Raw genomic sequence first — 22,313 nt, 5'->3', positions numbered from 1 at the left:
AGTTGAGTGGATGTTGTTTTTTTTTGCCAATAAACGTTATTAACAAACCGGCACGGCGCGATTCACTCCCATGCATGCCACATTTTTTACGAAGCACGTGCGAGTCACATAATCTTCTAACGTGAACCCATTATGGGGAAGCATAAAACCTAGGCTAGGTTGAGGACGCTTGCATGACTCACTCGACGGCGGCGATGAGATCATCATCGCACTATGATTCTTTCCAATGGATCCGTAATGGGACATGTGCTCTATATTATTTGATTTATGATTCAAACTTTTTCGTACAAAAAAGTATTTGGTCCAACCAAATCATACATGTGCCTGTTGCTTCCCTGATTCTTTGTCAAGGCGCGACACACTTTGAATAGTAATTGTTAAGGATGGTTACTACGATGGATGAGAAGAGCGTATTCAAATGGACATTTTCAATCATGTCCTTCACTGGAGGACGTGTTGCGAGGTGCACGGTTCGTTCCTTCTTTTAACGCCTGGTGGTTTGAGTTTGATCCTTGAGCGGAACGTCCTATTGCCCAAATGCCCATTGCCTTGGCGATCACTGAAACACCACTATCCGAATGAGCTAAAACTGGTTTGCCTCAATCTCGTCGATTGGATGGCTATCGATCCCTTCACGTGGCTCCTGCGAGGCGTAAATTGCACAACGCTTACTTCCGTTTCCCGGTTCCACCGACAAGGTTAGTAAACAGTTAACGTCAGGGTACCAACACCTTCGGCGTGTAGGGTAGGCAGTATCGTAAAGAACAACAAGTAACATCCTTGTGTGTGCAGTGCGATGTTACCAATGTATTAACGCGGCCTTGTAATCGTTGATTATTTCCTAGATTACTCCTTGGCTATACAAAATACGCATCTGATTACTTTCTGCGAAATTTTCGTGACCAACGCGGTGGAACCTTTTCTTTATCAAATAGTAGGCGCTCGTCCACTTCGCAAATTTGCCGTTGCCAAGACGACAAACGTTTGGACGGTTTCGTTTCGCACGATCGAACACTAGCAGCGAGCAACAAGTGGCCGATAAAGAGTGACACAGGCTCTTGGTGGAACCTTCACCGTTTTTTTTCTGTTGCCGCAGTCTGCCGATAAGCAAGACAACCATCGCCTACCACGACTACCTCTCGAGGCTGGGGTGAATTGTGATAAAAGATAACACCGGTGTACGTGTTGTGCAAACCGGGAAATCATTTCTTGTGGCCACATACAGTACAGTGACGCAAGGCCAAGTGACGCCAAGTTCCAAAAAGCGACAGAGAAGAATATCCTTTCGGGATCGCACCGTGGCACCTACTCGGAGGATCGATTTTCGGACCAGAAGCAGTTTGTGAGGCCGCCGCCCGTATGGCGCAACAGGATTTTTTACGCAAGCAAGTTAATCCAATTACAGCTACAGCAGCGTGGTACGTTTTGTTGGCTTTTGTAGACTTAACTAATTCACGAGGCCAAAACAATTTCAGCGCCTTCGGAGCTAGTACAGCTAGTGGTCAGCCTTATGAAAGTCATTTGCCGATTAGATGTTTAAACCAGGAATGTGACGGTCATTGGCAGACAGGACTGTAACTGTATTCTCGAAAACTAGCGTGACAGGTAAGCGCGGCCACACGCAGACGCAAGGTGATACCCTGTGATTGCATGTTCCGTCGAAATTTGCGACACTTTGCTCGCTCATGCTTTTTGCAACGTGACGCGAAGAAAGCAAAAACGCAGTAGTACCGATTGTCGATGACATAGGCGAGGCGTTACGGGCCTCAAGGTGTGATGATGGAATGGTTTTTCAAGATAGTTTTGCCTATGGCTATGCCAACAGAAAAATGTTCGGCTCAGCAGGATCCCATAATCCTGCTGCAACTGGCCGGCCACCACCAAGTAATTAGATAGACCGGCAACAACATATACAGCGGGCACGGGCTCGGTATTTAGTATGCGGCGGACATTTCTGGCCGATCAATAAATCGCTTCGGGTTCTGGACCGGGCAGCTTTGGGGAGCGCCGGCAACGTGCCTGTCTAGTCACACGAAGTCGTGCCTGTGACATTGAAAAAAGGCTTCGACCGGAGACTGCGACTCGGTTGGGGCTTCATGCATACAACCAGATAAACTCGCCCCGTGGATAATGCGAAAAGCTTAAAATATTGTGTGCCGCTCCTTGAAACGGGGGGCCGTCTGGAAGGTTTGCTGCGAGACGATATTTTTAGGTTACCGATAATCTCTAGCGGTTTGTGTAGCTTTTACTTGCTTCTTCTCTTCGAACAAAGATCGAGTGAGTTTGTTTCACTGCCAAATTGAGGTCTCGAATGGCCCAGCACTCTGTTGGTACAGACGAGTGTTTGTGAACACATCTACCATTATTTGGTGCAAATACGGGTGAAAAAACGCGGTTATCAGCATCACCGCGTGAGGTGGAGATTTTATTTAAACGTTTTATTTATTACTGTCTCAAAAGATCGTTACATGATTGTTCCACATGGCTCTGGCCACACACGCTCCTCCCGGTGCAAATGAGTCCCCCGCACACAAGTCACACAAATTAAATTATCCTTTGTCGCGTGTGGTAAGCTTGGTGGACCGGAACACGGCGGACAAATCGGATATGGCGTGGACGAAGCGCATCACAGTGCGCCCGTGGCCTCGGCGGTGGTAAATGCGTTTCTGCAGTCATCGAGTGCGCCACGTTCTGCAAGGAAGGTCTTACTTTCTTTCGCGAGACCATCTTGTTGTTGTCCGTTGCTCCATTTGCTCCTGATCTGTGTGCTCCAAATTCTTTGTCCACCGGTGAGTCGTTTTGCGGTTTCGCTAAATAGAGGGCGACGCGCGATGTGTGTACCCTCCTCCCCCGTCGACAGATAACACCGCAGTGTATCGGCTACGTGATAATGGCAGGCAGTTATCTGCTACCCGCGAGCCTCGCAGTGTTTTATGGGGGTTGTTAGCGCGCCCCGGAGTGTGCGAACGCCACCGCCACCAAACAGCTGATAGTGCGATCGGTATCTTGTTGGTGCGAACAGAGCAAAACAGTTTTCGAAGAATTTCCATGGGCCCAACGGTGGCCATCGACCGCAGTTTTCGTGAATTATTGTGCAAGCCGTACCACGGGACCGATCGACTTGGAAGCCGTGGAAAAAGGGGGAGGACCTGCGAAGACCAATAATAGTGGGACCGAACCCCGGCGATCGGATATGCTCAATGAGCTTGTGTGTATTTGTGCGTCCACGGATTTCATGCCGTTTCGGTTTGGCGGGGGGCTTTGACACCAGCCCGAGGCCTAAAGTGCCCGCTACTGCTGAGGGTGCAGGGGTTGGCCGCCGTGGTCACGACACAGACATTGTTCACGATCTGTGGTGAATGGCCCTTTGCTGGGCCAGCATTCTCTGCCTGAGTAATCGTGGTGGACGCTCTTGCTAGTGCTCCGTTTAAGTGTGTCTTTCGTTAAGTCGAAGATCAAGTAGCGATCGTCTATTTCCTGTATATCATGATCCATGTTCCATTTTTCTTCATCTCTAGTTGATTCTGTAATCTAATATCCTTGCCTCCGAGCGACTGTTTGAGTGTGTGTTTAGCGAATAAGTGCGTCTTTGCATCCCGGCCCCGGCGTAACATTGTAAGCTGCATTCATCCGTAACCAAACCCGCTCACAGCACACGGACCACTGATCACGTAGAGAGAGGGAGAGATCACGAGGGACAAACTGCAAGTTGCATAGGAAAACAGTGGCTGAACTCGTTGCGTAGCGGCAGCCTAACGTCCCAAAAGTGTGAAGAGAAAAGTGTACCTACCGATCGCCCAGTGGGCACCACCATCTTATGTTATTGTTTTTCTCCTTTCTACTCAACAATTTAGAAGGGTTGCATTAATTGTACATAATTGGTTCGTTTGGTGTGGATGTTTTCACTCTCGTGGTGCAGTGTATGAAATTATTGACAACAACAAACATACGGCCCTAACGTGACTGCGCTTCTGCTGTGGTGCTGCGGCTGCCACTACCTCACCTCACTGTTGCTTGCACCCCGCAGTGTATAATTTTATTTCGCAGCGAAACACACTAGAAACGAGCCATCTGTGCATTGTTGTTTGTGTGTTACTGGTAATATTAACCTATCGGACTGTTGTGTTGTGAGTGGTTGTGCGCGATCGTGCAAGGATCGTCACGGCGCAAGACGGCAGGACCCCGTCCCGTTGCGGCTTCAAAAATTGCGTACACCGTGGTGGTGCAGATATAAGAGGTTCCGGTTGGACGACCAAACAGGAAAACAGATTCCATCAAAAGTAAGTTTGTTTGTTGGATGCCGCTGCTTTTGCTAATGATTTAATTCTTGATTTAGTTTTGAACCCGCACACCGACCGCAGTCGCATGTTAATTAAATTGTCTTACAAACATATTGCGTTTGCTGTTTTGCTATTACGTTGTTACGTTATGTCGTTGTCCCCTTCGTAAGTTCCTTAGTTGAGCACTTTCTTTTCCATTATGCGGTGGTCAGTTAGCGGGCTTCCCGGTTAGATATTTATATCCGCCCGCGAAGGGTGTTTTAAAAACCAGTAGCCACAAAAATAATATTGGTCTTGGTTTGCGGGAAACAAAAGAGAAACAATCAATCGCACCTCAGCTTGGGTGCTGTGTTTTTGACGTAAGATTAGCAGAGAACCGTGCCTCATCTTCGATTCCCGTTTTCGTTCAAGTGAGGAAAACCGACACACAAATGAACGTAGCTGGCATACGCCGAAACATAAAGAATATCGCCCACAACTACTCCGATGCGCAGATTAAGGTGCGGGAGGCCACCTCGAACGATCCATGGGGACCGTCGTCCACGATCATGGCGGAGATCGCCGACCTGACGTACAACGTGGTGGCGTTCTCCGAGATTATGCAGATGATTTGGAAGCGCATGAACGATCACGGCAAAAACTGGAGGCATGTCTACAAGGCACTGGTAAGTGTTCGCGGGCCAGCAGCTTTTGGACGTAGGCACTCGTGGGCGAAGAATTGAACCTTTTGCCGGTTGCCTTCCTTTTGCAGCTTCTATTGGAATACCTCATCAAAACGGGCACCGAGAAGGTGGCCCAACAGTGCAAGGAAAACATTTACGCCATCCAAACGCTAAAAGAGTTCCAGTACATGGAGGAGGGCAAGGACCAGGGCATGCACGTGCGGGAGAAGGCCAAACAGCTCGTGTCTCTGCTGAAGGACGACGAGCGCCTAAAGAACGAGCGTGCCCGTGCCCTGAAGGCGAAGGAACGGTTCGCCCGGACGGCCAGCGGTTTCGGTAGTGATGGTTCGATCGATGGTCCGACGCAGCGTGATTCACGGGTAAGTTGACACACACGGCACACACTATCGGTGGGACACTTTTTCCGATTGACGACGTTCAATGCGCGATTCGCTTTATTCCCACAGCCACCGAACTGGGGCGAAGGCGAGCCAGTCGCGGGCGTAGGGCCCAGTGGCGCCGGCAAGCCGGTATCGGAGATTGAGTTCGTGCGACCGCAAACGGTCGGCGAAGAGGAACTGCAGCTCCAGCTGGCCATGGCCATGTCTCGCGAGGAGGCAGAACAGGAAGAACAGAAGCGACGCAGTGACGACGTGCGGTTGCAGTTGGCGCTCAGTCAGAGTGAACAGGACTTTAAGTAAGTGGCTGAAAAAAGGACGGGCTGCGGTCAATTCTTGGTTGCTACTAACGAGCTATACGGCTGTAAACGCGTCTTGCAGAAAGGATGGTGACCCAAAGCAGGAGAACAGCAGTGCACTCGTTGATCTGCTGGACATCTCGTTCGGAGCGGCATCGATCAATAACCAGGCACTTGCCGGCCCATCCGGTAGTAGCGCCACTGGTGGACCTATCGATCCGTGGGGTATGCCAGTGGCCGGCGGTTCGAGACCTACGGTAAGTGGAACGGGGGGCGCTGGCTGAAGAACTGTTTTGTAATAGTAAGAATTTATCATCGTTAGACTTTAGCAGTCCGATCGCCGCACATGGAAAGCGGAAGAGTGGTTGAGGCTATGGCGGTAAGGACGAACTCAGCTTATCACACCCTTAAACGTTGCGTGACAACTGTGTTCCTTCAACCCGTATATGAGCTAGAAATCACAATCCTTTTGGACACATTTCCATTTCGTGCGTTACTGACTTTTGGGTGTCCAACTTTTGTAGACAACCGACCCATGGTCCCGGACTTCTTCTCCACCGGCGGTAGATCCATGGCTGAACACGGCGTCCGCCCTGCCACCGGCGGCACCATCGACCTCAAAACCTCCGCTGCTGGCCGGTGCTGGTCTCGATGCGTGGCAAACTCGAACTCAGTCGCCTTCGGTCACATCCGGGTCATCGGTCGAAGGATGGTTGCAAAATGGTGGACCCAGCGGTGCTGGCGCTCTGCTGGCGAATGGTGGCGCTGGGCCCAGTAATGGAAACGTTGATCCGTGGTTGAGCAAAACAGGCGCTATAGCGGCCAGTGCGGTAAGTTACCAGCGTTGGAACAGGCGATTAGAGTCGTTAATAATCGATATTCGTCTTCGTCTTAGCCTTCGAGTGCGCCGGGTGATCCGTGGCAAGGTAATAAGAGATCTACACCAGTGCCTGCTGTTGCTGCTACTGCCGATCCATGGCAGCCTAATGCGGCCTCCGCGGGTAAGCTTGACCCGTGGGCTCCCGTTGCGAGTGGCTCCGCTACCGGAAGCATCGGCGACCTGGGAGCAGCTTTCGGTGGTGGTGTACCCCCGAATCGGCCCTCACCGGTCGGTGCGATCACATCGCCTGTGTCCGATTTAGACGAGTTTGATATCATCACGAAGCGGGCAGTCAGCAACAACAGTAGCAGTAGCACCAACAACAACTATAACCACAATGCGTTGACCAGCAACAACCTAAACAACAACAGCTGTAAGTGGCACGTGCATGCTTTGCCGTGGCGTTGCAGAATTATAATCGTTCCGCAATCATCCTTCTGCTGTAGCCCTGCTCCTCGGTGATTTGGATCCACTGTCCTCATCCGGCACGAACTCAAGCTCGCCCAGTGCTGGCGGCAGTAATGCAGGAGCGGTGAAAAAGACGCCCCAATCTTTCCTCGGTGAAAACTCAGCCCTTGTCAATCTGGACAATCTAATCAAACCGATGCCAAGTGGCGGTGGCCTCGGCGCGACGGCCCCCAGTGCTTCGGCTGCTGCCTACAATCCATTCGGTGAAACTGGTACCGCGGGCCCGCCAGCGCAAAAGAACCTATTCCAACAGAATCAACCTCAGGTACCGGTTGAAAGAGGGTGCGGTTTTTTTTACTTTAACCACAATTTTAATAATTTTAACTGTCCCATAGGTTCCGTCCATCAATCAGCTGAAACAGTCACCGTTCCCCGTGACGCTCAATCAGGATCCGTGGGCACCGGTTTCCAACATGGCCGCGGCGCAAGTGAGTAACTCTTCTACTCTTTTAGGTGCCAGCAAATAAGGGCGAGCTCACCGCAAAAGACAGAAGCAGTTCAGTTTTGTGTGCGATCCGATAGAAAGATTTTTTTAATTTGTGGTCTTACTAATCCACTCATGCCCTAATACCCGGACCGTGGCTGCTGGCTTTATTGTTTCCCCTGGGAAGCATGATGTTGGCGAGGACATCGAATGTTTCCCATACGCGCCGTCGGTGGAAGCTTCGGAGCGCCCTCACGAGCTTGACGCTAATGCTAATTGCAAAATTCAACCGATGGCTGCAGAAGAAGCCACCACTGAACTTGGTTGGAGGAATCTTGACCCTATCGCCGATTACGATTACTCCACTCGTCGAGCCGAGGAAGACGACGATATTTTCAACACAAACTTCGCACTTTCTTCCCCGACCACAACGGATAACGTTGGAGGTGTCGGGCTAGTTGAAAGCCATTTGACGGCGGCGCAATTGGACAGCACACGCCCGTTGCGTCAGCTTTACGATTTCCATTTCGCAATCGATGCTGATATTTACCCGCAAATTCCGGCAAGATCCGCGCCCTTGGCGGTAGACACTGTGACCGGTGGTCAGTTTGATATGCTGTCGAATGCGGCTGACAGCACGCCAGGGAGCATTCATATTCAGAGCAACGGAAATACGGCTTTTACGGCCACCGGTGCATGCAATGCTAACAGTAACGGAAATTACGATGTGAGTTGACCGCGGGTGTGTTAACAGCATGGCCGTATGATGTGTGGCATTAGCTGCTAGCTTCTACCCTTTGTAAGTGCTAGTGCTCCGGTAGGGGCGTGCTCTTGATGAAGTAAAATAGTTTGAGTGAGACCATAACAATAAGAAGCCATCTTTCGACGGCCTCAAACGTTTACTATGAACCACTAAATCAAGCTCTCTCTGTCGATAATCCATACATTTATCCATTTTTCTCTCTTTTTTACCTCTTCTACCATCCAATATCGATTCTTTTCCATCCCTCATAACGATCCTTCGTCAATGTGTCACCGAAACACGCTTCCTACGGTGGGTGTCTCTGGACCCATCATTAACCTTGTGACCGCGCCTGTTGTCAATCGTGCTTTCGGTTAATGGTGTTGATTAGCATACGACGTCCGGTAGTAACGGAGCTTGGGCGTTAAAATAATTTCATTCCATTCCTTCCTCGATCCGAAGTTCCGATCCATTAGCCCACCCGATATTCCGGCCCCTAACATTCCTGCCATTCCGCCTCCCGCCAATCCCACGCCGTAGGTAGACACTGATCTGAGCTCGTAATAGTTTGAACCCTCTTTGCCGTTTGTGACCACGTGACGGGCACCGGAAGGACATCGTGCATTTCGCTAAAGGCGCCTCGGGAATGTGTTACGTGCGTTGTTAAATGTTTTCTTTAATGTGTCCATCGTGCGTCGTGTTGTGTTACGGTGGAAAACCTGGAGAAGTTTAGCTGCAACGAAATTGGCTTACCGTCAAACTATTCTCCCGGTGCCCTGCCCGGTGCATCTGTGCCTGCGACAATCCGGTGTGGAACGACGGCTGAACGGACCGGAGCTAGAACCGCCCATTTATCGCTCGCGCTCAGTGTACCTAACACCTAGTTATACTTGCTTCCGGTAATGTGCCTGCCTGCCTGTAAACGGTTTGTTTTGTTGCTTTTTGTGTGTTTGAGTGTTTCGTGCATTTAGCATTCCTTTCCATTTCGCCATTTGTGCCACTTTCATCTTCGTCGTGCTTCACATCTACATCGTTTGTTTTCTACCACGTTAACCACGCACATCACACCCCGAAATACTGCTTCCATTTATGTTGTAATCTATGTTTTTAAACCACTTGCTCCGGTTAACTGTTTGTTTGCAAACAATCACTTCGTTTTCTTTTCCACGCTTTCCCGATTTCTTAGCGCAACCCATTCTAGCGTCATTTTCGATAGAGAGCAAAGTATGTAATCTAATAAGCGCTGTGCGTACTTTGCAGAATACCCTCAACAATAACAACAATGCGCCCTGGATGAATCCTCAGTCATCGAATCCATTCCTGTCCTAAGCCCTAGTGTGTAGCAGCGTGTACTGCAAGGCCGAAAGTTTCTTGTTTAATGGCACTGTGGCGCACCTCACTGGAACCGGCTTGAGCTTGACACACACTGCATTAGAGAGCGGCCGAAATGGAGCGCCGGAAACGTAGCCTAGAACTTGCGGCAAGGATTTGGAAAACGTACCGCGCATCAAAACAAACAAAAAGGCAAACCATCAAAACAGGAAGATATAGGAATATTTCTAGATATTTGTGAATCATAATCACGCGGTTACCTTTAAAACGCGGGAACCCGGGACGGAAAACCATGGGATCACATGTGGCAAATGGTGGTTGCCATTGAAACAGGGGGCTGCTCTACTTTAGTACGGCGAAGAGATCAACTTTTGAATCGTTTACACACGCAATGCAATCATCCGCGCATCTGTTGGATATAAATTGTAAATCACGTGACAAAAGCCGTGCTCGGGGCGAAACTCTACTAACTACCCATTTGTACTACTAACATAGCAACAACAAAACAGCCCCGAAACCAACGGGTATGGAAAGGGACTTTGCAAACCGGGAACCTAAAGCAGTAAAACGACTAAGTCTTCAATCGAACAACATGTGTATCGATCTGTAGCTGTGCTGCGCAAGCGCCTCCATTTCTCTACTCCTCGATGCTAGACGAGTGAAAGTACTATATGTTCCCCGTGGCCTTTATTTTCTCTCTCTCTCTCTCTCTCAATGATTTCAGCATTCGTGGTGCACACAGTAATCTTGCTGCATCCGAATCCGTTGGGTTCAGGATTTCGATTAACCGCTGGATTTTTATTTCGCAAGTTCAACGCATATTGTGTACCAGCGTTTTGAGGATAGGCCAGACTTTAGGTTGGCGACAAGATTTTGCTGATTCTTTAACAATTTTCAAGAAGGGTTAATGATAATTTGCGACACATGATGATGAATCCTGCCACCCAAAGAATGTTCCGAGCTGGAGTTGTCGATCAAAAGATTTAAACCGAGAGCAAATGGGGAAAACTAAACATATGGGACTGCTTGCAGCAAAAAAACTCGGATCCACCGTTGGTGGGATGAATTTAAGAAAACAATATATGCCTTATCGTAGCGGGAGAAACTATACTTGTAAGAGCTGACAATGATACTAAACTACTAAATGATACCAAACTGATTCGAAGGGGGGAACCATTCTCACCGAAGCAGGGTGTATTTTGTTGCGCGCGGAACAGGAAAACGAGAACAGGATCGTTTGTGACACGAAATAAGAACTGAACACGTTCCTACATGTCGCTGAACTACGCGAGAACGAGCGGTAGATGGGTTTTAAAACTTCTGTTTCACACCCAGAACTTGCCGTTGCCGGTCCAAGTTTTTGGGTGCGTTGAGTCTAAACATGGTGGTTGGTCAAGTTTACTCCAGTTTTGGTTGGAAACATCGGACATAAAATTCGGAAGTGTGACACCTCAGTGATTTGTACTGTGAAAAGTGGGACTATTCTTGTGTAGCACAATATTTTGTTAGTTAAAATTGTGCCCGAGACGTATTGCGTGCAGCCTTATTTTGTTTGATAGCTTCTCCGAAATTATGCAGGTCATGATTAGAGTTGAGTAACTACTCCCGTTTAGTTCCCAATCCTAAACTCTATTGTGTTTATTGAGTAATATTATTTCATGAAGCAAAATGATGTTTCGACCCTGTTTTTTGTGGTGTGGTCCTTCGTATCTCCAGCTGTTTTCTTCTCTGATTCTGATTGTATTATTTATCGTAAGTTCGCCAAATCGTCAAAAACATTATTTAAACAATTGAACATAATTAAATCACGAACGATGACGAAAAGCTAGCAAACGCCAGGGGTGAACGATTATCAAACGATCGATCGCTTCCGGCAGCGCTCTTGGCTTGGCTGCTTGGGGCACCTAGGGAGACGACGAATGAAAATAGCAAACTTCATCCTTCTAAAGACGATTCAAGAAATGTTTGTATAGGAAAATGAGAGGAAGCTAAGGAAAAATGCAAAAATTAACAAAAATATATATATATTGAGAAAATGAAATTATTTATATTTTTAAAACTCTGAATAAACCAACCAATTGATTTCCAAAACCTTGAAGCTGTTTCGTTTGAATTTCGGCCCCCAAATTTTTGTAGAGCCTGTAGGCCACCTTGGAAATATCCTACAAGCCGTTTCCGGCAAAATCGCGTTCGAAATTCAAATCAACGTTCGACAGCGCCATCTATGAGGCGTAGAGAGAAACGCATCCACTGATCGTGGTCGACATGTGTGCGTGAAAGGCGTTTGTTTTGGGTTGGCCGTCAAACCAACAAATCCCGCTCAGCGGTCTTCGCGCGGTGGCAGAAAATGCATTGGTCCACATATCCTTGAGGAGGAAAGGCGCATCGTACTCCGACGGGCTAACTATACACATGTGTTTTTCAACGGTTTTTCTTGAAAACTGCCGGCCGTTCAAGTGAAAAGGTTCATTCTCTCGCAGTTCACGGTTCAAGTTTTGTTCTGTGCCGCTCTAACGTACAAATCCCAACGAAAATGCCTACTTGGACGCAGATGCAGTCACAACTCCGTAATCCCAGCAACCCAGTGGTGTTCATGGATATAACGGTTGGAACGTCTGTAAGTTCGGATCGAGTTCCGGTGGGTTTGCGGAATCGGTTTTTACGGTTTTTACTGCTTCGTTCTGTCCAGGAAATAGGACGCATGGTGTTCGAGCTATACGCGGACGCGGTGCCGAAAACGTGTGAAAATTTCCGTCAATTCTGCACGGGCGAGTACAAAAAGGACGGTGTTGCGATCGGCTACAAAGGATCTAGTTTTCATCGCGTCATCAAGGACTTTATGATACAGGGCGGAGACTTTGTGAACGTAAGTCAATCGATGCAGCGATGTATTTTCTGAGAAGCTTAAGGAGTGAACCTTTCTGCAACCCGTAGGGCGATGGAACGGGCGTCATGAGCATTTACGGTACTTCCACCTTTCCCGACGAGCATTTTCTGCTGAAACACGACGCACCGGGTCTGCTGTCGATGGCCAACAGTGGGAAGGACACGAACGGGTGTCAGTTTTTCATCACCTGTTCCAAGTGTAATTTTCTGGACTACAAGCACGTCGTTTTTGGGCGTGTTCTTGATGGGCTGTTGATTATGCGGAAGATTGAGAACGTCCCGACGGGACCGAATAACAAACCGAAACTGCCGGTCGTTATATCGCAGTGTGGTCAGCTGTAGCAGGCTGTGAACGTGAAATAAATTGTATGAAGCATGTTCTGAGTGCTTCCGAAGATCTAACATCCAGCCAATCTGTACACATCTACAGCACCCGTTATTGGTAAGTTGCATTGTATAAATCTGCTTCATCAACCGCTGTCCTTCACAATCCCGACTATATTGGACGTCAATAGCGATTGAAACAAATGTTCCTACAAACCAATGCTCACACTATTCGACCTTCGCCCAGTAGAGCAATTCTCCGGAATTGGTGGGAATACTGCGTCGGCCTCCGAAAAAGCCTCCGAAGGTGACGCGCTAATTAGCAACACATCGCCCCGAGTGCGACGGCGTGGGTAAGTGTTTATCCTTGCTCCTTTGCGGTGTTTGAAGGGCCTGGCTAATCAGCATTCTTCCGACTGCCGTCCACCGTCGCGCTTGTGGCCCAAACGTGCGGCACGTGCGTTTTATGATTCTAATGAACGTTTAACACGCAATCTGGACCCGAAGACTGGCGATATCCGGCTGGAAGGCAAACTTAAAGCACCACCGGTGATGATTACAAGAAAGCGAAACGTCCTTAAATTTCGTTTATTAAGATGCGCCATTCCCCGAGGTAAAGTTTGCTACTTTATTGTGGACTTCTAATTAGGGGACCGTAATTTAAATTAAGTATTACAGTGAATGTTCAATCCGGCACAATGGGTGTGATAATCAACGTTCCGTTGAAGTGGCCGACACAGGGAGGATTAAGGGCGGAAATTTTGTACATTTCCTGTGGCATGATATGGTTCCACAGTTTGCGTGAGATAGCTTCGTGAATTGGCCACTCGTTTATCTATCTGTTGTTTACAGTTTGTGGTACCTAAAGCAGAAAATCGTGGTGTGCTTGTCCGACATATCCTCCAAAGGGGTTCGTATTCCCTGACCGAAAGGAACAAGAATTTGCATAGGTTAGATTTCGCATGCAAATGCATGCAATTAACCTTGATCTTTGAACCAACCTGATGCCCGCTGGTCATCTATTTGTTACCCACAATGTGGTGGTGGACTTCAGAAGTTCATGTTCAATATTCAAAGTCATTCCATCGTCCACTTTTGGACTCCCGCAGGTCCCATAGCTAGATGGGGGCTTTTACTTTTTATTGCTTCATTCATTCAAGGTTTCGTTCACAGAAAGGGGGGTGAAATCTGTGTCGGAGTAGGACCCTCTGTCGTATTTTTTATGGTTATTGATTAAAGCTCGTTCGTCAAGCTGTCAAGGATATGGGTGGTGACTATGGCTGGGGACCTTTGGGCCCGAGAGTGTACTCCAAAGGTGTGAGGAGATTTGTGTTTTGCGTCAGGATGCTTTAAACGGTGACCACCAACACTAACGGAGTGGACGTTGCGGACGCCGTCAATAGGGGCCTAACGAGAAAGATTTATGATGCATGGAGTTTGAGTTTGTTATCGGGCCATTTTGACTTGCAGACAGCGGGTCACTAGGGTATAGCTTTAACTGGCCGACAATTACAGGATACGTGATCGCTATTTTTGGTTGAAATGGTTTGGTTGAGACAGCATTGTGTAAGGGAAAATAATTAATAACGATTCTGGCTGGAAGGTGCTAAGAATTTTGGTAAGCATTTGTTTTATTATCATAACGGACTCGGAAGGCCGACACTTAGTTGTTATGACCTTACCGCGGCTCACTTGAACGGGGGAGAACATCCGCAGGGGTTTGTTAATCATTTTTATTCATGAGACAAACTGAATTTGTCCTTGCCACCTAACCAACCATGATTCGCGGCAGACGAACGTTTGTCGGTGCGTGATATGGCATTAAAATTCGGCTAAAATGTTTCCAGGAGTTCCCAAATGGTGTTCTTTCGTGCAAAGGAAGTCGTGATGGTTTTTTAACAACAAAAATTTACATTGCAGAGAATTCCAGTTCCAGTCAATCAACCTTTCATTTTATTCGTCGGGGGGTTTGGGTGTATCACTCGTTCGCAGTATTTACGAAGTAAAACAAACATGTCGACCCCATTTTCATTATGTCGATCAAACGGTTCATTATTGGCATTAATTAACAAATATTTACAAAAGGAAAACATTGACTACATCGCGCATCTTATTAACAAACAACAAAAAATAAGGATCGTACAATATATAGATATAGACATTTGTGTTCTAATGGGTCGCTCCGCGTAATGCTGTTGAATGTTAGTGAGTAAGATAAAAGTTTCCTAGAAAAAAGAACATCGGATTTTGATTTGTCGAATAATCGTTCGTTAGCTATCTAATCTTGGTTTTGCTCATCTTTCGCATTTGGACGAGCCCTTAGCTTGGGCTAGGACTTGTTCGATACGAGCACGTGGCTCTTGATGGCCGGCGTACCGTAACGCTGTTCGGCTTCCTGTATGAAGGCGTACTCCATTTGCTTCACGAGCTGATCGAAAAAGAGGTTCGACAGTTGCGAGTGCAGGAGCGACTTGAACTCGAACGAAACCATGAAATCAATCACACAAGACTGTGGAATATCTTTCAGGCCCGGGCTAAACTGCCACGCCGTCAGCAGATAGTTGAACAACCGGCCATCGACGCATTCGGCCCGCACGAGAGTCGGAGCCTTTAGCGTTACGTTCGAGGTGTAGCTTTCGTTCAGCGGCGGAAACCCAATAATGAGATCTGCCTTCAGTGAGCCAGGTTTACGTTCGTACACGAAGGATTTTTTGCAAAACGGTACGAACGTGTTGTACTTATCGACGTCCGCTACTACCGAGTACAGCTGGTGCATTGAATATCTGTGGGTGAAAAAATGATCTCAACTTCAGCGTGCCAACTTGGCCCATGGACAGCAACAGCACAAGGTCAAGGCTTTGGCGGTCATCGTCCTTCAAACTTACCCGACTAGTTTCTTCTGTGTGAATTCGCGCCGTGTCCTCGTGATGGGAGTAAAATCGAAAAGCCCGCGATACGTTGAGTAGCTACACCACCGAATGGAAGCAAATAAATGGCGCATTTCATTAGAATTTACCCGAGTCATCGTTAGTGTCTTATCGCCCACACGAACGCCACTTACAGCAACGGATTTCGGTGGTACTGTGCCAGGTTTCGCGACAAGAACACATGATTAGCGTTTGCCACCACCTTCATGGACATTCTACACGTGGCCTGGCGTACTTGCACTTTTCAATTTTACCCCCGTCAACTGACAACGATGGTCATCAGCTGCGTAGGAGTACACTTTACGGATACGTTGCCGATTTGCGTAACGAGGATTATTTTGTGTCCGTTCACGGTCGTACCCTTTTGCCCCGAGCAAACAAATAATAAACACAGCGCAGCTGTCACTTAGTTTGACTCAAGGGTTGCCTGGCCACCGTGTGCAGGGTTATGCTGGTGGCTTAAAACTATGCAAAGGATTCGTTGTTAATTTTAAATATAATACACGGTGACACGTTTTCACGGTTCTCTGACTCCAAAACATCACAATTGCTTGACCCCAAAATAGGGTTCTCTTTGGACAAATCAGTGGAGATGAGGAAACCGGCGGAATATTGCATTGCCTGCTGCGATGCACCTTAACACACCGCCGCTGCTTGTTTGGCAGGCGCATGGCAGCTGTCAAAATCGGTTATGTTTTTTTCTCCTCGCCATAAGGCTGATTGATAGTGGGATTCGTTTATTTGCCTATTCATTGCCAATGTCCCGAATTCGTTTCGAAGGCAAATTGTGTGCGAAGTTACTGCGGTGCGTGGCCGAAGAAAGTGGGCCCTAGCTTATCGGAAGCGATCTTTCCGTCTGCTCCGCGCGACGGGTCTAAAGTGTGCACGCGAATGCTGCTGTAGCGATCGCAATCGCAAATTCGCACGCCGCACCGATAAACATCGATTGCTTGATTGCACACCGCGCAAAACGCCGCGCACACGTTCCGTTATCGGGTGGCCAGGGACGAATCAATTAGCGAACCAATAGAGCACACCAAAGATCGAAGCGACGGGCTCTAAATGGCGGCACTTAACCAGGCACTCGTGCTGGCACTCGAAAGCAACCCGAAGGAGCTGTACGTAGTCGCCACCGAGACGTTGCTCCGGCTGCTGGACAACATTATACGCGAGCCACAGAACGTCAAGTTCCGGACGGTGCGGCTGGAGAATCCGTCGATCAAGGAGAAGCTGCTCTCGGTGGTGGGCATGAAACAGTTGATGCTGGCAATCGGGTTTATCGAATCGAACGGTACACTGACCGTCCCTTCGAACGTGGTGCTGGCCAACCTGCGCAAGTACCGTGAGTACATACACGAGAGGAAGGAGCTGATCAAAAATCCCCCCCGAAAGGCACACGCGGTTGGAACCGGGTCGAACGGTGGAAGAGGTGTTAATTGTGGAGAAAGTGACGTCGACATGACCTCGTTTGCGCCTTCAACGGCCAGCGGAGGGAACGGCGGTGGAAAGGTGGAAGAAAGTGAACCCAATCCGCCGGTCAACGGCCCCTTGATCAGGGCAAGCAGACCGTTCCTGGCCCGGATCGACTTCCCACGGGTGTTGCCAGTGGGTAACGCAATGCTGCAGCAACTGGAAATGTTGTCCGATCAGGTGATGCAGTACGAGGACGATCTGCTGCTGGCCAGTGGCCGTACACTGATTCCGCTCGAGCGACTAAAGACACGGGCCACCGACAAGCAGGCCCAGTGGCGACGGATACTGCAGGGCGGGCGCACCACGGAACAGGAACCGAGTCACGAGGATCTGGTGGTGGAAGAACTGACCGCTTGGTTTCGGGCGGAGTTTTTCCGCTGGGTAAACGCGCTACCCTGTACGGTGTGTGGCAACGAAAAGACGCAGCTGGTGCAGAGTACCGTCGAGGATGGGGTCCGCGTGGAGGTGTACCGGTGCTGTGGTCAGTTGCGCCACTTTTATCGCTACAACGACGTGGAAAAGTTGCTTCACACGCGCCGTGGCCGATGCGGTGAGTGGGCCAACTGTTTCACATTCCTGTGCCGCTGCCTGGGCTACGATGCGCGGTACGTGTTCTCCACTGGCGATCACGTGTGGACGGAAGTGTGGTCCGAGCACCGGCAACGCTGGATCCACGTGGATCCGTGCGAAAACGTGCTCGATGCACCGCTCATGTACGAGCACGGATGGAAGAAAGAAATTTCGTTCGTGTTCGCGTTCGCGCGGGACGATGTCCAGGATGTTAGTTTTCGCTACTCGAATGATCACTCCAAGATGCTCCAGAGGCGGCGTGCGGTTTGCCGCGAACCGCTACTGCTTGACGCGGTCTGGAAGCTGCGGGCCAAGCGACGATCGAAGCTCGGCGTTGCTCGGTTGGCTTTCTTGCGGCGCCGAACGTTCGACGAGTGCATTCAGCTGTTGGCGTGCGCCGGGCGGGTGCCGACGGCCGGAGAACGTGAAGGGCGCAGCTCGGGCAGTCTCGAGTGGCGGTTGCAACGGGGCGAGCAGCAGGTCAACACGCGCTACATGTTCATCCCGACGGCGGACGAGGTGCAAGCGCGACAGTTCAACATCCGATACTGTTGCGCCACCGATCGCTACGAACGGTTCTTGAAAGGTACGTGAAAGGTCGTCGACCGAAGGAATCGGATTGCTTTCAATTTGCGGTCACCCTGTTCTGTAGGTTCCAGTAATCGGGTGAACGAGCGGATTACGGAAACTTCGAATGGCTGGGAAAGTCGACAGTACATGAGCAAGAACATCTTCCGCAAAGAGGAGCACGACTGGAAGATGGTCTATCTCGCCCGGACCGGTAAGCACCGTTGGGAGCGTGTAGAACTGAACAGCTGTATGTTTATGCCACCATTGGATTCTCTCGTTCCATGCAGAGGGCACTGAAGAGGCTAGCATCGAGTGGTACTTTGACTTTTCGGTGCAGGGTTTGCGCGTGAAGCAGGTCGAGCTTCGCTTTGGCCAGGAGACGTACGAGAACGCCAAGGTGGACCTGTACTACATCAAGGGTGACGGTAAGCGACCCCTCAGCGAACCGGTACCGTTGTCAAGAGTTTACCAAGAGTTCCTTTGCAGGATCCCAATCCCAGGCACTGTCCTCGCTGTGCGAGTGCGGCAAGTTTACGCTACAGGCCCGCCTCTCGGGTGGCAGCTCGTGGCAGCACGCGCAACTCTTTCGACAGTCCAAATGCTCCACGGACGAGTACCCGTTCGAGATGAACGTCATTTTGATGTAGAATCAGCCTCCGGGCGCGCACCGGCTCCACTGGAGCTGAGCGCGTGCCTCGGTGTCGGTCGAAAAGCAATAGAAAGGCGAGGCTAATTCGAGACATCCGCAGTCACTGTGTGGTGGTACCGAAGTCTCTCGATACCTGGATGCGCGCGCCAACGTACCGGATGCGCACACCCGCCCCCCCTAAACGCTAGTCCCACCTCTTGCTGTCGGTGGAATATTTAATGGACACACATTTTAAGCAACGCTACTTTGAACTGCTGCTGGACATTGCCAGCTAACCAAATATCTACATTCCAAACCAAACCAGCCTCGTTCGTGATTTACTCTGTCCAGGGCGAAAGAAACGAGAACGTGGATTTGATACGATTTATTTTACCGTATGTGTTGCACTCTACCACCCTCACTCTAGTGGGGTTTGTTCGTTTTTCCCTCCTCCTCATACGTACATCTTACTTTAACATTTACACGAGAGCGCGCGCGCGTATGACACCAATGTGGGCCTGCGAGGCGAGGTCCCGATTGCGAGAAGTTTAGGGCTTAGCACTACTACTTTCTGTACAGTGGCTATCTTTAACTGGCGTTCTACCGTGCCAATGGAATGATCGGTTTGGGGGGCTGGTATGGCACAACGCTGTCCGTGAATCAGCGCCATCGAGTGTCCGCTGCCGCGGCACTAGTGGTGACCGTTCGCAAGCCGGTAGCTGGGAACACCTTCTTCGACCGAGGCTTGGTCCGTGTCGGAGGTCACCGTTGGTGTGACGGACGTTCCCGCATTCGCTGCATCAATTATTGTCGGCCCCTGACCCACCCTGATGGCGGTGCCTCCGGCATCCGCTCGGTCCATACAGTTGAACATCGTGGTGTCTCTGGCGCTCAACTGTCAACTCACGTGCTGCTGATGCTGCTGCTGCTGCTGATCCTTCTCCTGGCCGTGTGTTTTGATGTGCTTGTTAAGGTTGTTGGACTGATTGAACCGCTTGTCGCAGATCGTACACTCGAACGGTTTCTCGCCCGTGTGGATGCGCATATGCGTGTTGAGGTTATTCTTCTGATTGAACGTTTTCGCGCAGATCGTACAGGTGTACGGCTTTTCGCCCGTGTGTGTCCGGACGTGCGTTTTCAGGTTGTTGGACTGAATGAACCGCTTGCCACAGTACGTACACTCATACGGTTTGTCGGCCGTGTGCACGAGCATGTGCTGCGAGTAGTCGTCCTCCTTCTGGAACGACCGGGAACACATCTGACACTTGAACGGATCTTGGAAGATGTGCGTTTTGATGTGCGTCTTCAGGTTATTGGACTGGGTGAACGTTTTGTCGCAGATGTGACACCGATACGGTTTGATCTGGTTGTGCGTTTTCTTCATGTGCTCCGTCAGCTCGTCCAGATTGAGGTACACCTTGTTGCACACCGAGCAGATGTAGGGCTTTTCGTCGTTGTGAAACTTCATGTGGTTGGCCAGATCGGTCGGGTGCGCGAACTGAACGCCGCACACCATACACACCAGCTGGTGCGTGCGCATATGCGTCGTCAGGTTGTTCTTCTGATTGAACCGCTTGCCGCAGATTGTACACGCGTACGGCTTTTCGCCCGTGTGCGTCCGGATGTGCGTTTTCAGGTTGTTCGATTGGCTAAAGTTTTTGCCGCAGATCGTGCAGGCGTACGGTTTTTCGCCTGTGTGCGTTTTCATGTGCGTGGCCAGATTGTTGGACTGGATGAAACCCTTCCCGCACACGCTACATTTGAACGGTTTCTCACCCGAGTGGACGCGTATGTGGATGGCCAGGTTGCCGGAGCTGGAGAACTTTTTGCGACAAATCAAACACTCGTGCTGCTTCCGTGGATCGGTTCCCGCGGCATCGCCGCCAATCGTACCGTTCTCGCTGTCATCTCCCTGCGACGATTGCGATTCCTCGTTCAACTGATACCCGGGTGTGGCATTATCCGTCCCCCTGGTGGGGCTCCCTTCGGGCGAGGCAGATGTTCCGTTCGTACCTCCCATCGACAGCTGACCTTCGTGCTGCTTTATATGCTCGATAATGTTGCTGGACATTTTGTGACAGATCGGACAACGGTGCCCCTTCGTGGTTTCTTGTTGCACTGGCGACGCGACATGAGGCGTAAACTGTCCGTGTGTTGCGGTAGCTGAGAGTGTTCCGCCGAACGGATTGTTCGGTGGCTGTGCCAACCCGTTCGGGTTTCCGGGTGCCGCCGTCGCCGAGGAGTGATAAAGAGCCCGATTTTTGAACTCATCTTCATGCATCTTCATGTGCGCTACAAATTGTTCGGTATTGTTGAACGTCTTATGGCAAATCTGGCACAGGCCTTCGGTCACAGAGGGAGGTAAGGATGGAGTGGTGGAAGCGGTTCCGACGGTAGTGGCCAACATCACGTGGTGCTGTTGCTGCTGCTGCTGGCCGTGGTGGCTGTGATGCTGGTAGCTGAGAGCACTGGACCCCACGATTATGCTGCTGGTACCACTTCCGGCACCACCGATCGTGTGCGAATACGTTTGCGCGGTCATTTTTTGTTCATTTTCGTGAATTTTCATATGTAGATTGAGGTTCATCAGTGTCATGAAAGATTTGTGGCAGATGTGACAGTCAAACTGCTTGACGATACCACCGTGGTGTGAAGAGATGTTTTGACCACCGTCAGGAAGCGGGACCGAACCGGACCGGGAACCTCCCACTGGCAGCGCTCCGCCGGCGTACTCGCTCTTGATGATGGGCTGTGTGAGTAGCGACGGGGGACTAGTTTTACTGCTCGTTCCGCTTCCAGCGGAAGGTGGCATGTAGCCGCCAGCGGTCTCATCGCGCGTCGTATAATCGGCATCGTGAGTCTTCATGTGCACGACCAGCATCGTGCTGGAGAGGAAAGTTTTCTGACAGACTTGACACTGAAACAGAGTCAACGGTTGCTGCGATGAGGCTGCTCCGGCGTTGGCTGCCCCCAAGGGAAGTGTTACTAGTGATGTACCGTTGCTATGCTGCGCTTGCTGTTGGTGATTGCTTGCCCCAGGCACTAGAATGTTTCCGGTCAGACTGTTGAGCATCTTCTGTGAATGGGTCGTGCCAACGCCGACGGATGCGGACACAGTGGCTGTTGGATTGTGGTAGAACTCGGCCATCAGATTCATGCCCATCATGTTTTGATGGTAGAGCACACGGTTCCGGAGCCCATTTTCCAGGTTAATCATCGAGCTGGAACTCGCATCGCCATATTTTCCCAGCATTACCTGTGTGACGGAACGAGACAAGAGAATCAGAGAGCCGAATGAGAAAAGCGTACCTTTATTCTATGCCTTCCGCGCAATGCATCAGACCTGCACTTTTATTCAATCCGCGAATCCTAGACCAAGGATCCGAAGGCGTTCTCAGGTACGTGGCAATTTTCGATATACTTTCACGGCACCCCCAAACACTCTGCTTC

At 49.9% G+C, this 22,313-nt stretch overlaps 5 protein-coding genes across 9 annotated transcripts; 3 read left to right on the top strand and 2 right to left on the bottom strand.

Moving 5' to 3' along the window:
- Positions 1-2,649: 2,649 nt before the first annotated feature.
- LOC131205256 (epsin-1) lies at positions 2,650-11,567 on the top strand. 5 transcript variants are annotated; one of them, XM_058197277.1, is made up of 13 exons: positions 2,650-2,789; positions 4,048-4,280; positions 4,692-4,945; positions 5,032-5,322; positions 5,410-5,639; positions 5,722-5,896; positions 5,962-6,018; positions 6,164-6,469; positions 6,535-6,892; positions 6,966-7,252; positions 7,323-7,415; positions 7,599-8,138; positions 9,414-11,567. In XM_058197277.1, coding segments are annotated over exons 2-13 (2,661 nt in total). In that variant the 5' UTR covers positions 2,650-2,789; positions 4,048-4,279; the 3' UTR covers positions 9,483-11,567. The 5 variants fall into 5 exon arrangements, with proteins under 5 accessions (XP_058053260.1, XP_058053257.1, XP_058053261.1 ...); XM_058197274.1 differs by having other exon boundaries at positions 4,028-4,280; XM_058197278.1 differs by lacking the exon at positions 5,962-6,018 and having other exon boundaries at positions 4,028-4,280.
- Positions 11,568-11,837: 270 nt separating this feature from the next.
- Positions 11,838-12,760, top strand: LOC131206391 (peptidyl-prolyl cis-trans isomerase H). The gene is made up of 3 exons (XM_058198927.1): positions 11,838-12,102; positions 12,175-12,351; positions 12,420-12,760. Exons 1-3 carry the CDS (start codon positions 12,019-12,021, stop codon positions 12,711-12,713), a joined length of 555 nt encoding a protein of 184 aa, XP_058054910.1. The 5' UTR covers positions 11,838-12,018; the 3' UTR covers positions 12,714-12,760.
- A 1,859-nt stretch (positions 12,761-14,619) lies between these two features.
- Positions 14,620-16,000, bottom strand: LOC131213965 (coenzyme Q-binding protein COQ10, mitochondrial). The gene is made up of 3 exons (XM_058208226.1): positions 15,757-16,000; positions 15,581-15,661; positions 14,620-15,478 (listed from the first exon to the last, which is right to left on the bottom strand). The coding sequence occupies exons 1-3, from the start codon at positions 15,834-15,836 to the stop codon at positions 15,025-15,027; spliced, it is 615 nt and encodes a 204-aa protein (XP_058064209.1). The 5' UTR covers positions 15,837-16,000; the 3' UTR covers positions 14,620-15,024.
- A 371-nt stretch (positions 16,001-16,371) lies between these two features.
- LOC131211638 (peptide-N(4)-(N-acetyl-beta-glucosaminyl)asparagine amidase) lies at positions 16,372-19,140 on the top strand. Its single transcript, XM_058205207.1, has 4 exons — positions 16,372-18,251; positions 18,318-18,446; positions 18,523-18,660; positions 18,722-19,140. Exons 1-4 carry the CDS (start codon positions 16,685-16,687, stop codon positions 18,880-18,882), a joined length of 1,995 nt encoding a protein of 664 aa, XP_058061190.1. The 5' UTR covers positions 16,372-16,684; the 3' UTR covers positions 18,883-19,140.
- A 217-nt stretch (positions 19,141-19,357) lies between these two features.
- On the bottom strand, positions 19,358-21,583 carry LOC131205789 (gastrula zinc finger protein XlCGF57.1-like). The gene has a single exon (XM_058198042.1). The coding sequence runs from the start codon at positions 21,457-21,459 to the stop codon at positions 19,762-19,764; it is 1,698 nt and encodes a 565-aa protein (XP_058054025.1). The 5' UTR covers positions 21,460-21,583; the 3' UTR covers positions 19,358-19,761.
- Between the last annotated feature and the right edge of the window lie 730 nt (positions 21,584-22,313).

This window comes from Anopheles bellator, chromosome 1 (assembly GCF_943735745.2).
Source record: "Anopheles bellator chromosome 1, idAnoBellAS_SP24_06.2, whole genome shotgun sequence".
Classification (NCBI taxonomy): domain Eukaryota; kingdom Metazoa; phylum Arthropoda; class Insecta; order Diptera; family Culicidae; genus Anopheles; species Anopheles bellator.
This window is presented reverse-complemented; position numbering and strand designations above follow the sequence as displayed.